This window comes from Equus przewalskii, chromosome 26 (assembly GCF_037783145.1).
Source record: "Equus przewalskii isolate Varuska chromosome 26, EquPr2, whole genome shotgun sequence".
In the NCBI taxonomy this organism is placed as follows: domain Eukaryota; kingdom Metazoa; phylum Chordata; class Mammalia; order Perissodactyla; family Equidae; genus Equus; species Equus przewalskii.
The window spans coordinates 32,451,308-32,465,398 of NC_091856.1; the positions used below are offsets into that span (position 1 = coordinate 32,451,308).

General features: G+C 60.9%; 1 protein-coding gene across 5 annotated transcripts; it reads right to left on the bottom strand.

Annotated features, from left to right (window-relative positions):
* Nucleotides 1-9: 9 nt before the first annotated feature.
* ASB6 (ankyrin repeat and SOCS box containing 6) lies at nt 10-5,508 on the bottom strand. 5 transcript variants are annotated; one of them, XM_070596880.1, is made up of 6 exons: nt 5,275-5,508; nt 3,487-3,668; nt 2,356-2,462; nt 2,151-2,259; nt 1,628-1,714; nt 10-1,500 (listed from the first exon to the last, which is right to left on the bottom strand). In XM_070596880.1, exons 1-6 carry the CDS (start codon nt 5,385-5,387, stop codon nt 833-835), a joined length of 1,266 nt encoding a protein of 421 aa, XP_070452981.1. In that variant the 5' UTR covers nt 5,388-5,508; the 3' UTR covers nt 10-832. The 5 variants fall into 5 exon arrangements, with proteins under 5 accessions (XP_070452981.1, XP_070452982.1, XP_008519819.1 ...); XM_070596881.1 differs by lacking the exon at nt 5,275-5,508 and adding an exon at nt 4,865-5,217; XM_008521597.2 differs by lacking the exon at nt 5,275-5,508 and adding an exon at nt 4,748-5,062.
* Between the last annotated feature and the right edge of the window lie 8,583 nt (nt 5,509-14,091).

Sequence of the window (14,091 nt, forward strand, 5' to 3'; positions counted from 1 at the left end):
ACAAGGTGCTTGCTGGCCGAGAGAAATCCATTTAATTTTATAATATAAATATATCACGTTGTTGCCTCCACTTATCCCTAAGGTGTTTACACAGTTCACTGTGACTTGAGAACAGCTTTGTGGGGGCTCCGCTTGGGGCAGGACAGTCGGCTTTCAGTCTTGGGAGCTTCCACTTGGGTGAACCCCTCACAAAACAAGACATTTTGGAAAGGGTTATCCCTGGTCATGCATGATTGCTCTGTTGTAGAAGGCGTGGTCCCCAAGACCTCAGGTTTGGCACAAACAGCTGCCACCAAAGCCCACCCGTGTGCCTTGGCCAGGGGGCTCCCCGGGGACCTGGTCCCAGAGCTGCAGAAGCCAGCAGGGTCAGCTCAGCCTTCTCCCCAGCCCACCAGAAGCCTCAGTGAGCGCCAGTCGAGAGCAGGGAAGGGGTTCAGCCAGGCTGCACCCGCAGAGCCCCGCCCCGCTTCCTGCCAGCTTCTGCCACATCCGTGCGGGACGGACCACCTCCTGCAGCTCAGGAGCACCCAGACCCGCAGCCTCCCTGCTGAGGGGTGAGCTTGTCCCGAATCTAAGCCCTCTCCTCTTTCCAGGGTGGGTGAGACTGAGGGTGCTACCGGAGAGGGGGCTGTCACCTTGGGGCAGAGCAGCCTTCTCCCACCGGACTGAAGGCAGCTGCGGCACTCCACTGGGCTCTCCGTCTCAGAGGACCAAGTCTGGCTTCAGCCTGCACCTTCTGACAGCTGGGACCCCAGGTCCTCCCCGAAGGTGGCTGTGGGGACTTGACCACCAACAGGCTGAGCGCCCAGCCCGCTCCCCTCAGTCCGGACTGTCAGATGCCATCTTCCACACTGCCGCTGTGCTCGCTGAGGAGGTACCACTTCAGCCGGTCGGGCAGAGGGAGGGCTCTGACCTTCGCGTCCACAGGCCACGGCTGAAGGTGGAGCCGGATGTAAACGCGACACAGGTGCTTGAGGGGCGGCGGGTAGCTCTCCAGCTGCCTCAAGGAGACGTGCAGGGCCTGGATCTTCTCTGCCAGGCTGCCCACAGGATGGATGTCGAAGTTTTCCGGCAGCTGGAGTTTCTGGGAATTAGTCACCATGAGATCCAGGATGGTCTCGGCTTTCCGCAGGAGGTCCACGTGGCTCTCGTCCTCAGCGCAGCCCGGGTGCGAACACAGCCTCTCGAAGACGATGTGGAAGCCAGACCAGCAGGACGCCCCGTGCAGGGAGCAGTTATAGGCGGCTCCGGACTCCAGCAGGAAGCGCAGGAGAGGGAAGTGGAGTTTAAAGCTCTTGAGGCAGATGTGGGTGAGGGACTCGTGCGCCGGGCACTCGCTGGGGTCGGCCCCGTGAGCCAGCAGCAGCTGCGTGACTTGGAAGCAGAAGCGGTTGATCATCTCGGCCTCCTCTTTGTCCCCTCCCACCGTCTCGCCAAGCAGGAAGATGATGCAGGTAAACACGGTGTCCCCATCTTTGGTGGTAGCCTTGACGTCTGCCCCTGGAAGAGCCAGCAGGGAGAAGGCCTCACCCCCGGCACAGGAACGCTGACGGCGTACGGGGGGAGCCTGCAGACACGGGAGTGTGGGGCCAAGGGGGAAGCTGGACAGCCTGGGGACGCGCCTCACCTCCTTCCAGCAAGAGCCGGATGTTCTCAGTGTTGTGGATCTGCACGCCGTCACTGCTGGCCAGGGCGTGGAGCAGAGCAGTCTTTCCTGCGGAGGGAGAGGGGAGCGGAGGCCCGGGAGCCGAGGTCAGGGCAACCCACAGGGAGGGGAGATACAGCGGCTCGGGGTCAGAAAATGACCTTGAAAAAGGACCGACCTCAGCTATGGCTGAGGGTGACAGGCTCCTGGCCATTCTCTTTCCACTCATAGAGGAAAGGAGCAGAAGGGCCAGCAAAGGAGGACTCCTGACCCAGACACAGCACCCTCAGGTGGGGCATGCACACGGTGTCTCCTCCCACTGACAGCCTCAAGGGGTTGGCAGACGATGACCGCACTGCCTCTTTAAAGCCTCTGAAAGCCAGCAAAGTGCCCCTGCGTGCCTGGCCATGCTGCACCCTCAGACAGGCCGCAGCCAGCCTGCCCGCCTGCCGCTGTCCTGGGGCACCTGGGCCCAGCCCGCCTGCTTCCCGTGGGAGGCACCCACCATGCTTGTCAGCTGCATTGACGTCAGCACCGAGGTCCAGCAGGCGCTGCAGGCAGGGCAGGCGCTCTGGCTCCTCGCTGGCCAGGTCCAGAGGGCTGCTCTCGTGGATCTGAGCCAAGAAAGCACAGCCGGGTTGGCCCGGGAGCCTGGGAGGCTGCTCACGGCCCCCACCACGCCCCCGCAGAGCAGGCTGGAGCTGGCTCACCCGGTCCCTCCGGTTAATGTCAGCCCCATGGCGCACCAGCAGCTCCACCATGTCCGGCTGGTTTCGCAAGACGGCAATGTGCAGGGCTGTGTAGTAGGTGACTGGGTCTGAAGGCACGGACACAGCTCACGTCAGTCCGGCACATTCTCGCAGGATCCCGGGAGCCAGCCTGGCAGCCCAGCCCCAGCACTCCCACCTGAAGAGGCCCAGGCTCCGGTCACCGTGAGGGTCAGGACAGAGCTGTCCTCAGGGGATGCCAGAGCGTGGGTTCCAGTCAGACCTGGGTTCAGGCCCTGGGGGCATTTTAGTGGGCGAGGCACTCAATCTGTTTGGGATTTACTTCCCTCCTCTGGGAAATGGGACCATGAAACAGGGCATCTCCTCTCGGGCTGTTTGGGAGGAACACCCAGAGTGCCGGCTCCTTAAGCCCGGCAGTAACAGCCAAGTTCTCAGAGCCGGCTCTTCAAGTGACGGACTTCAGAACAGCCTCCCCCTCCTCCGCTCCCTGATGCTCCGGGAGCCCAGCAGTCTCGGAGCCTGTCCTCAGATAGGGAGGGGAGAGGGGCCTGGTCACATCCTGTGTCAGCACAAAGACCCCATTCGGTCACAGTCCCCCTGCATGTCTCCCTGCCCTCTCCTGGCAAAAGCCAGAGAAGAAAGGAAAATGGCTCTACCCGCCCCCACCCCCCGGAACTTACAAGCTAAAAGCCAACACATCCTGCAGTGACTTACACCCAACGTGGCTTATCTGTCTCCCCCTCCCTATGGCAGGAACGGAAATGCAAGATGGCTCAGAATAAGTGGCAGAAAATTACTTTCCCTTAGCTCTGGGCACGGGGCCAGCAGCCACATTTTCACATTAATGGAAGCGGGGACTTGGCTGGGGGCTGGGCAAGGTTTGCTAAATCCATCACAAGAGAGAAGCAGCAACAAACTGGCTCTCGGAGCAGAGGTGGCTGCGGCCATCTGCAAGTCCCCAGGAGACGGCAGGCCACCGACCTGTTTCCTTCGTCATCACCCACGGAAGAAGTGAGGACGCTAGCTCCTAGGAGAACAGTGAAAGCAGAGCCCAGAGGCCTGGCCGCCCACACTTGGGCCCCCACCCACCCAGCCCCTCGGGTTCCAGCTGACCTTCAAAGTTGAGGTTGGCCCCGTTCCGCAGGAGGACGTCGGCTGCGCGGGTCAGCCCCAGCTCGGCCATCTTCAGCAGGGCGTTGCTCACGCCCTCCTGGTAAAATGGAGAGTGGGCCTTTCTCTCCAGCAGCTCAGTGAGAACAAGGAGTCGGCTCTCCTCGCTGGCGACATAACTGGGCCTGGGGCAAGAGAGGCGAGGGTGGAAAGAGCTGTGGGACCAGCCAGCCTGGGCACCCTGTGGGTGGTGGCTTTTAGTCTCCTGCTGCCATCGCCCCCCAGCAGGGCCCTGGCTCTATGGGGCAGAAAGTCTCTTCGGAAGAGGGCTGGGAGAGGGCGGGCCCAGGTGGACCCTGTAACTGGAGCAGACTCCTCCGGTTTGCTGAGAAAGGACTGGGGGTGTCTTCAGCCTCCTCCCAAGTTGCCCAGAGAATCTGGTCCCTGGCTTGGGTACAAACCCTCACCCACCTGGGCTGTCGGGACTGAAGGGCACCCTTGCGGGCAGGAGCAAGAACCAGACCCAGACCCTGCTTCCTCCGACACTGACCGTCCCTGAGCTGCAGAGGGTGCCAGCCCAGCCCAGGCAGCCGTCAGCGGCCCTCCTTCCCGGCTCACGCGTACCCACACGTTTAGCCCCTGGCCTCCCAAAGGCTGAATACACACAGGCCCTTCACACCCCAGCCACCCACCTCCCCCGCCAGCACTGCCCACTAGGAACTGCCTCGACTTTCCCTCAGAATGCAGGCTTGGGGGCAGCTCCACGACCACGCACGCAGACCCCTCTCAGGCCACCATCTCCTCCTCCTGGGGAGGCTCCCCTTCCCCTCGGGTGCTCCCCCCACCCCCTTAGTCTCCCCATCAGCACCCTTTCAACTAGTGGGATCAAGGGTCCATCGTACTGCCTGGCAGGATTCCGTCTCACCCCCCAGCCAAGAGTGCCCATGGTTGCAAGGCAAACATCCTGAGTCAGAACTCCTGCCTCATGTCTGGGGCTAGAAAAGGCCAAGCAGCCCCCGAGGCAGCCCCACCCTCCCCCAGGACGACCATGGAGGTGAGGAAACACCTCACGGTGCATTTTCAGGACAAACCTCAGAGGGAGCGGAATAGTGACAAAGAAAGCCTCCCTTACCACCCAAGGTCCTGAGGAGACTCACAATAACCACCGTGTTTGAAATTCCACAGGATCCCCCCCAACACACACGGTCCCCCTTTCCTCTGCTTTGTTCCCCGTTACACCTCCCACACTACACACTGTATTTACATTACAGGCTCGCTCCTCGGAGCACAAGCATCGCGGAGGCTGGCGTTCTGTCTAGCTCACTGATGTACCCTGAACAATTCACGTTCTAGCACATTCCCCGCAGGTTCACGAACAGACCTGCTCCTGTCTACATCAAGTGCAAACTCAGCTACAGAAAGTTCCCTCTCGCGCCGCTCTGGGGTGAAAGCTGAGGGCCTCACAGATGCCAGCCTGCTCCTCTGCAGCTGCAGGAGGAGGGCACAGGACAGGCAGGGCACGGGGTGGGGCCCCGGGGCGGAGGCCCTGCCGACACCCGCCGCTCCCCCCCACCGCCCCGCGCCCTCCCTGCCCGCCTGCCCGCCCGCGCCGGCCCGGGGCACCCTCCGCCCTGCAAGGCGCGGCAGCCGAGCCGGCGCCCAGGAGCTCGCGCTCGAAGCCGCGCAACTCCGGCCTCCTCCTCCGTAAGGTGGGGACATGGCCACCCAGCCCCGCCCCGCCCGCAGTGACAATGAAAGGGCCGCAGCGCCGGTGGCAGCGGAGCGAGTTACCCGTCCAGGGGCTCCTGCCGCTCGGGGTCCTGGACGCCCAGGGAGCCCAGAATCGCATCCACCAGCGGCTGGTACTCGAAGATGATCCTGCGGAAGCCATGCAAGAACGGCATCTCGGCGGCCGGGCGCAATCCGGCGGCCACCGCCCCGCTGGCCTCCGCCTCTCCGGCGCCCGCGTCCGGCCCACTCACCCGCCCGACCCGCTGCCTGCCCGCGCCGGAAGTGGCCCTCGCACTTCCGGTCCGCGCCGGCCCGGGGCAGCGAGCGGTGGCGCCAGCGCCCCCTGTGGGCTCGGAGGACCACGGCGCGTCCGGGAGCGCGAGCTGGCGCAGTCCTGGAGGAGCGGCGCCGGGGGAGGGAGCGCGGGGACCGCTGCCCAGCCCGTCGGAACCCCGCCGCGGGCCCGCCCCTTCCCGCCCCGGCCCAGCCTGGCCCTGCGCCACCCTGCGATCCCGCCAGCGGCCGCTGGGCGCCGTCCGAGCTCCGCCCATCGCGCGCCGCGGCCCGGCTCCCCCGGGCGGAGGAGGTGACTGAACCCGGGCCCCGAGCCACCCTGGACACGGATCGGACCACGGCCCCTGCCGGCGTGGCCTGGCTGTCGCCTCCCCAAACGCTGACTGCACGCCCACCCACCCTGACCCTTCCTTGGTCTCTGTCCCGGGAGCTCGTGGCCCAGCAGGCTGCTGGCTCCTCCCACTTTCTGCGTGATGGACTCGGTGAACTTGAATTTCTCCATCTGCAAAACCGGGATCATCGCACCCACCCAAGGTCTTGGATCGAGAGCTCTGTAAGCGTCGGTGAAGTGGAGTCGAGCAGGAAGGAACCAAGCCTGGCGCCACTTTTCTGGGGTTTGGGCATCTTCCCTTAGGCCACCCATTTAGGCCTCCCCAACCTCGAGTCCCACAGCGGAGCCGTGATGTCTTCGCGATTCTAGAAAGTCCGTTATGAAGAGGTGTCCCCGTCCCAGCGGTGCACATCTCGCCTTGGCCTCCCACCCCCGACCATGCGGGCTTGGGGGTCTCTCCCGCTGCAACCTACCGGAAAGGAAAGTTGTCCAGTGGAGGAGAAAAAGTTAGAGGCACGTTTAAAGACAACCGGATGTGTTTTAGGATTAACCATAAAAAATTGGAGAGTGGGTCTCCTCCACCAAGAGCAAAACAGATTTCAGGAGAAAACCCAATCCAAAGCATGCCCAGGTCCAGCTGTGGGGACCCAGTAGGTCAAGTATGCAGCAGGGGCTGGATAAATTGCTCGCTGTTATTAAATTTGCAAGGTTGTGGTGCAGATCAAAAGACAAGCTATCAAAACCCCCGTTGCTCCAAAGCCTCATTTGGCCTCCCCCTCCATTACCTAAAGGGGCAAAAAGGAGGGGTGGGCAGCCAGGGTGAAGCCCCTTTAGGACAGGCCACCTTGAGCTTCCAGAAGGGTCTCGGGACCGCAGGGTCCATGGCTCCCAGCCCACGTCTGCCTGGGTTCTTGCTCTAGGAAAGAAGTGTGTGCTCCTTGGCTGAAATCAGGAGATTTTGCTCACACAGGAATGGAGGTTTCCAGCTTATCTTGTCAAGTCAGGAGATAGGGCACCCGGCCCAGACTCCTGTCTGCCAACAATGAGCATCTGGACGGGGCACTTGCTCCGAGGTGCCTCAGTGTCCCCAGGCACTGCCCTGGGGCATGGGAATATCTCTCCCTGTTCTGAGGCTCCACACCCCATCTCTCAACTGATCCCCAGGCCCTGGATGGCGCAGCAGCTCACAGGCGACCCAGGGGCTTCACAGCCTCTGTCATTTGATCCAGGGTCCCTTGCTCTGAACTCAGTGTCGGCAGGGTCGTGCTCCCTCCAGAGGTGCCAGAGGAGCCTCCTTTCTTGCCTCTTCCGGTGTCTGGCGGCCCCTGGTGTCCCTGGCTTGTGGTGGCGCCACTCCTGTCTCTGGCTCCCTCTGTCTTCACACAGCCCTCTTCCCTGTGTCCGTGTCTCTGTCCAGATCTCCCTGTCCTTTCTACATGACACCAGTCATTGGATTTAGGGCCCACCTTAATCCAGTATGAGCTCATGTTAACTGGATCACATTTGCAAAGACCCCATTTCCAAGTGAGGCGACCGTCCTGGGGGTCAGGGGCTACGGCTGGATTCACCTCCTTCGGGGACACGAAGCCGCTCTAATGGAGGACCCCAGGCTTGGTCCTTCTGGTCTCTGGGCCTTAGTTTCCTCTCCTGTAACCTGGAGACCCTTGGAGCCAATGAAGAGGTCCTTGGTGTCGCTGGTGGGCTCTGCCAAGAGGAAAACTATCGCTGTCCCGTGACCAGGATAGCACCAATAAGGAGTTAACTTTTTTTTTTTTTGAGGAAGATTAGCCCTGAGCTAACATCTGCCTCCAATCCTCCTCTTTTTGCTGAGGAAGACTGGCCCTGAGGTAACGTCTGTGCCCATCTTCCTCTACTTTATATGTGGGACACCTACCACAGCATGGCTTGCCAAGCGCTGCCGAGTCCGCCCCCAGGATCCGAACCAGTGAATCCCCGGCCGCTGAAGAGGAACGTGCTCTCTTAACTGCTACACCACTGGGCTGGCCCCAGGAGTTAACTTTTATTTACTGAGCCATTTCAATGTGCCAGCTGTGCTAAAGGCTTGACATCACAATCTCAATAGATCCTGTTAAGTAGGTGATGGTATTGTCATTTTTCCAACAGGGTAACTGAGATTCAGAGACGATTAGGTGCTTGCCCAATGTTGCACAGCTAGGTTGGGACTCCAGCTCAGATCTGGGGCACTCTTGCATATGTCTGGCCTCTGGGGCTTGGATTCCCTGCAGCTCCTCCGCCTCTGGGCCTGAGAGGGTCTGGACATGCGGGGGTGGGGGGAGCTGACCCCCACTCTGTCACAGCCCTTCGGCACCACCCTTTGGAGCCAGGCCCTGCCGCCGACTTGTCGCCCAGCCTCCTATCTTTGGAAAGCTCTGTGACCCCTGACCTCCCTCCTGTCAGCAAGAGCAACCTCGTTTCCTCCATCTGCCTCCCATTAAGGCTCTGTCTCTCAGAGCCTCTGACTTCAGCTCTGGACCTCTCTCTTCTTTCCTTGTCATTGCCTCTCACTGCCCTGATAACCTTGCCACTTCCTGCTGCCCAACTCCAGGGTTCCTTCACAGGCTGGGGGTCCTGGGGCCAAGCCCCCAGTGCTCAGATCCTGGCAGGTTCTGTCCCTGCCTTCTACTCCCCAGGGAGTCTGGGAGTCACTCTGACTATCCAATGTACAGAGGGAGATAACCTTCATATATAAAGAATTATGAAAAATCAACAAGAAGAAGGCAAAAAACACTAACAGAAAAATGGGCAAAGGACACACACAGGTGAGTCACAAAGCATGAAAAACCATCAACACACATAAGGAGGGTTTACCCTCTCCAGCTGTCCAACACCAACAGTGATAACAGCTGACGCATGGGACTGACTAGGTGCCAGACTGCCCCACAGCAGCTCAACAAAGCGAGCTGCAGAATAGTAGGTACTGTGTGATCCCATGGAGGAAAAGCGTGTGTGTGCCCGCCTGCGTGTGTGCATGTATGCATGTACATGTGGGCGGGGCTAATTCTTGACGGCCACATGCTGGGGTGGTAGCGGTGATTGTTTCTAGGGCTGTGATCCGGGGAACCTTTATCTTCTTTGTGCTTCTGAAGATATTTTCTACCTTTTTACAAGTCAGTGTGTCTTACCTAAGACTCAGAACAGTAAATCAGCCACAGCCCGGGAATCAGGCCAGCACACTCCTCTGATACCTGGGGTTCAGGGTTCACAGCCATGAACAGCAGAGCAAGGCCTGGGCTGCCCACAAAGCCTTTTCTCCTCCCCACTCCGTCTAGTGACATCCTTCCCAGCATGCAGGTCACCTCTGCCGGAGGCCCTCCTGAATGGCCCTCCTTGGGGCCCTCCCAGCCTGGACTGTGCCTCACTCGCTGACCTCCCCAGCGCTCTGGGTACCATGGGCCCAGCCGGGCCGTACAAACCATCAGTTGAGAACAATAGCAGCCTTTGGCTGAGTGCGTCCTGCGCCCCAGGAATTAGATGGGGAGCTTGACACGCGTCACCTCATTGACTTGTCCTCACACCCAGGAAGGAAGCGACAGCAGAGTCCCGTGTCATCGTCCAGGAGACCGAGGCTCAGAGAGAACTGACCAACTGGAGCTTGGCCGGCTGCTGAGGCCCAGGTGGGATTCGAACCCAGAGCCTGGTGCTCCCCTCTCCTCAGAGCCCAGCTCAGGACACTATTGCCCACCCAGCCCGCCCTCGGGGCCCGCAGCTGAAGGGCAGGGCCCCGATTCTCTGCTCCCAGACACCCTGCCCTCGATGGGCTCAGGGGGAAACTGAGGCACCAGGAGGCTGGGAGCAGGAGCCAGTGGTAGGACTTTGGCTGGGCCAGGGCAAGACTTTCTTGTCCCATTCCTCATTCCATTTGCTCTTCTAAGGGCACCCAGGAGAACTTTGGGGACCCCGACGCTCAGGAAAGTCAAGCTCTAGGGACCTCTGTGCTCCCAGGGGCCTGCCCCGCTCCTCCCCATCATACACCCCTCCAGGACACCTGCCCCTGCTGGCCAGAGCCCCCTGCTCCAAGACCAGCCTCCTCGCTCATGTGGCCCCCCCCTCCACACCAGACACGCCCAGGTGGTCCTGGTGCTCGGCCAGGCCATGGGGCCTGTGAGAGCCAGTTTGGGGCTCTGGTGAAGCCCCCAGGTAGGCAGCCCAGAGCCTCAGAGGGGACACTGAGGGACCCGCCTTTCTCTGCCGTCCCCGTGTGCCCACATCAGAGGCCCTGCCTGACCCTCAGCCTCTTCCATGTGAGGCGAGCGTTCAGGGCCTCAGAAGCCCAGGAGAACAGCGTGAGCAGGTGCTTAGAGCCTGTCTTAGCCGGCCCAGGCTGCTGTACAAAATGCAGTGGGCTGGGGGCCTTAAACAACAGACATTCATTTCTCACAGTTCTGGAGTCGGGGAAGTTCAAGATCAAGGTGTCAGCAAGGTAGGATCCATCCTGCAGCCTCGCCTGTTGGCCCACAGGTGGCCACCATCTGGCTGGGTGCTCACACGACCTCGTCCTGCCTGCGGGCGGGGAGAGAGCCCTCTGTTGTCTCTTCCTCTGCTTAGAAGGGCGCTAATCCCATCGTGGGGGCTCCACTCTCATGACCACATCTAACCTGCCTACCTTCCAATGGCCCCACCCCTACCTGGAGGTTAGGGCTTCAGATATGAATTTGGGGGCCGGGGACACAAATATTCAGTCCATACAGAGCCCCCCAGATCCCTCATCCCAAGACGGGAGGGAGTCTGGGGCCTGGGCTCTGGCCTGGCCCTCTCCTAGCCCCCTGCCCCATTCACACAAGAAGATGCTGGTTCCAAGGTTTGCCTAGGTTCCTTCCCACTCCGGCATCAGAGGTCCTACTGAGAGTCACCCTGAGCTCCACATGGGGGAACCATCCCAAGAAATAGTCTGGGCCCCTCTGCAGACCCACCCTCCTAACCTCTAGTCAACCTGCCTCTGCCTCTCCCGGCCCTGAAGAGCAGATCTGTGTGATCCTGGCCCAGGCCCTGCCCTCTCTGAGCCTTGGTCTCTCAGGCTGCCAAATGGATGGGGGGAGGGTGCCCAGGAGGTCTGAGGCTGCCCGCTCTCTGGCTGGTCTGTGAGCTTCAAGTCTTGATCCCAGAGACTCCCCCATCGGAGCCCCTGGTGCCCACTTGGCATCAGTCCCTGGCAGGCCAGACCTGAGACAGACCTCAAAGGAAGGGACCGGTGGGCCCCCTCCAGCCACCGCAGCTGGGCCCAGTCGGGCTCTGCCAAAGGAGAGCCCAGGAGGGCTCCGAGCCCATGGGGAAGGAGGAAGGGCCGGGGTGGGGGCAGGGCAGGGTCCTTTGTGCTCCCCAGGAAGCCCCCCGCCACCCCCACGGGCGCAGCTTGGCAAAGCTGACGGCAGGAAGAGTCCCGTCGGCCATCCGTCAGGGAGACAGAGTGGGCCGGTCGAGGAGGGGAGCCGGGAAATTTGATCATTAAGAAACCCTCCTGGCTGTCTGGGGGAATTTAATTAAATTGCTGGAGAGGGCCGTGAGAGAGGGCCACATCTGGAACCAATATGTGGGCTTTGATTTTTTTCCCTCCTCTCTGTCTCTCTCCTTCCCTCCCTCCCTCTTCCCATCCCACTGCTGTAAGAGAGAACGCAGTCGAGCCCTGGAGTACTGGTTCCTCCGGGACAGACTTCCTGGCAGGCAGAGACAGAGAAACCAAAGACAGGGAAACCGTGGTGGAGACGCAGACAGAGGCAGGAGAGCAGAGAGAGAGGACTGCTGAGCCAGAGACAGAGATGGGAGAGCCAGGAGGGGAGAGGGGGTGTGACCGGCCTGTGCCTTGGGATTTGGCTGTGGGGTGTCAGCAGTGACAAGAGGTAAAGGTCCACTTGACAGACCAGGAGAGTAAGTTCCAGAGGTTTCCAGAAATCGCCAGGCCCAGGAGAGTCCCTTGGTGCCAGCGTTTATCAAGGCCCTGCCTGACACACGCATCATGGGGACTCCTCTTCCCGACACCCCTGAGGTGTAGATGCCTGTATTCACCCCATTTGCAGATGAGAGCGGAAATGACCTGCCCAAGGTCACGGAGCCCACGAGTGGCAGTGCTGGGGTTTGCCCCCAGGCCTGTCTGGATGCTGTCCAGATGCGCCGCGTGGCTTGCTGGGACAGTCAGGACTTCCCTCAGCAGCTGCTTATTTTGTGCTCGTGGTGCCGGCACCCGGCTCGGCTCTCGGGAGGCAGCAGTGAGGGAGGCAGGCAGGGGCTCCCAGCCGGGCCCAGAGATGCTGACCTTGCCTGGGCAGCCAGCGGTGGTGACAGCGGGTGCCACGCGTGGGCAGGAATTGGCTGAGAGAGGAGGTGGGGCCAGGGGCATTGGTCTCTCTCTTGCCCCTGTGGAGCAGGACCCCCCAGGCCCCAGGCCCCAGCCCACAGCTGGGCCAGAGTGGGTGCTTGTGGACCTTGGAATGAGTAGATGGCTTCCCAGCCTTGACCCCCATGGCCAAACCCTCGGACACGGCCTCCAGCCAGCTTCCCGAATTTAGCAATCCTGCCCAGGGTCTCCAAGACCATTTCCCCCCCGCCCCGAGCCCCCAGGCGCACACAGGGCTCCCACAGCTCCTCGAGACAGGGCTGTAGGCGGAGAATACGCTCTCCACTCTGGGCCCATGACCATCCTCCTCCTCAGAAAACTGGATGGCTGAAGGCAGCTCTGAGTTGAACATCGTCTTGGCTCTTCCTCTGTAAGCTGTGAGCCCCGAGGACAGGGGCCAGCTCCAACCTGGTCCCCAGGGCAGCCCCTGGCCCCGCCCAGAGTGGGCACAGGAAGGAGCACAGTGCACACTTGTGGAAGGGATGTCTCCTGACCTTGGTGCGTGCAGAGCAGTTTAAAAACATAATTCGAGTTCTTGGCCTGGAGGGGAAAGTGAGGCACAGTGAGACCAGAAAGGATGCTCCGGCTGGCCCTGGCCCCTTGGAGCAGGTAAGATTGGAGGCCTTACGGTCCTTTGCATGTACTGGGTCTCCTGCCTGGTGGCCCCGAGACCCCGCCCCCTGTCACCTGCTACGTCCTGGTCATGCTGCAAGAGCCAGCTTAACACCCCTTCCTTCGGGAAGTCCTCTCTGACCCATCCTCCAGCCCATGCCCCACAGTTCCCCTCATCTTGCTGCGTACTTCCCTACCCAGATTGGCGTATTGCCGTCTCTGTGGGACGGGGCTGTCTGCATCACTGCTCTCTCCCTTGTGCCCCAGCGCTGTGCAGGCCCTGGATAAAAACGTGTTGATAGAGGTGCTAAGCCCCCGTTCAGGTCCAGCTCGTGAGCTGCAGGGAGCGGGGCACAGCACGGGCCCTGCGCTCAGCTCTGCTCTAGGTCTGGGGAAGCAGTGAAGGTGGGGACGGCGGCCGCTGCCGTCAGTGGACATGTGCCGTGAGCCGGGCACCAGGCAGATGCTAGGGATGCTCAGCAGAACCTTCTGGCAGCCTCAGGGAATCCCGGGGGTGGAGAGATAACAAGAGTTAGACAGATAAAGAAATGAAAGTTTGGGGAAACTGGGTAGCTGGCTTCCGGTCACAGGGCTGGTGGCCGAGCTGGGACTGGAACTCAGTTCTGCCTCGGGCAGAGTCCTTGGCATAACCACAGAGGCGTACTTCCTCCTGGGGAGGGAGGAAGGCCTCCAGGAACCTGACGGGCCAGCACGGAGCAGCAGGAGGCCGGGGTGGGGTGGGAAGGTAAAGGACCTGCGGCCGATGGGCTGGACCAAGATTTGAGTGACCAGAGGGAATGGGGGCTGGGGAGCGGGCGCAAAATGCAGCGGTGAAGGCTGCACTAGGGATGGGGGCAGACCAGTGGCAACGAGAGCCAGCCAGCCTGCGGGGCCATCCGCACAGCCCGCTAACCCGAAACAAGCCACGAGGGAGACGGGGTCCCGCTCAGCGTCCCTGACGGGGTGATGATATACAGAGTTTTAATAAATGTATCTCATTAGGGACGCGTTGTCTGGTGAGAGAAAAATGATGCCCTTCCCCACCCCTGCCTCCCGTGTCCAAAAAAATCCACAGCCACAGCTCAAAAGGAAATGGCATTAATACAGATTGTTTTATTTAAAAAACCTTGACCTCCACTTCAAAAAAAGTCATTAGACATTCTCCTCAAAGGCCCGGAGTGAGCGCGGAGGCCTGTCCATTCCTCAATGACTTACTGTTCCCGCGCCGCCCGGGGAAATGTGTGAGGAGCCGCCTGTAATTGAAGGCTCCCTGCAGAAAGGTGTGTAAATC

Excerpts from the sequence above, each read along its gene's own strand:
- ASB6 (XM_070596881.1), bottom strand. The coding sequence starts at position 5,202 with ATGTCCCCACCTTACGGAGGAGGAGGCCGGAGTTGCGCGGCTTCGAGC. Across the intron at positions 2,463-3,486 it reads GGCCAACCTCAACTTTGAAG|ACCCAGTCACCTACTACACA; the intron begins GTCAGCTGGAAC and ends CCGTGCCTTCAG. Across the intron at positions 1,501-1,627 it reads CCGGCTCTTGCTGGAAGGAG|GGGCAGACGTCAAGGCTACC; the intron begins GTGAGGCGCGTC and ends TGGCTCTTCCAG.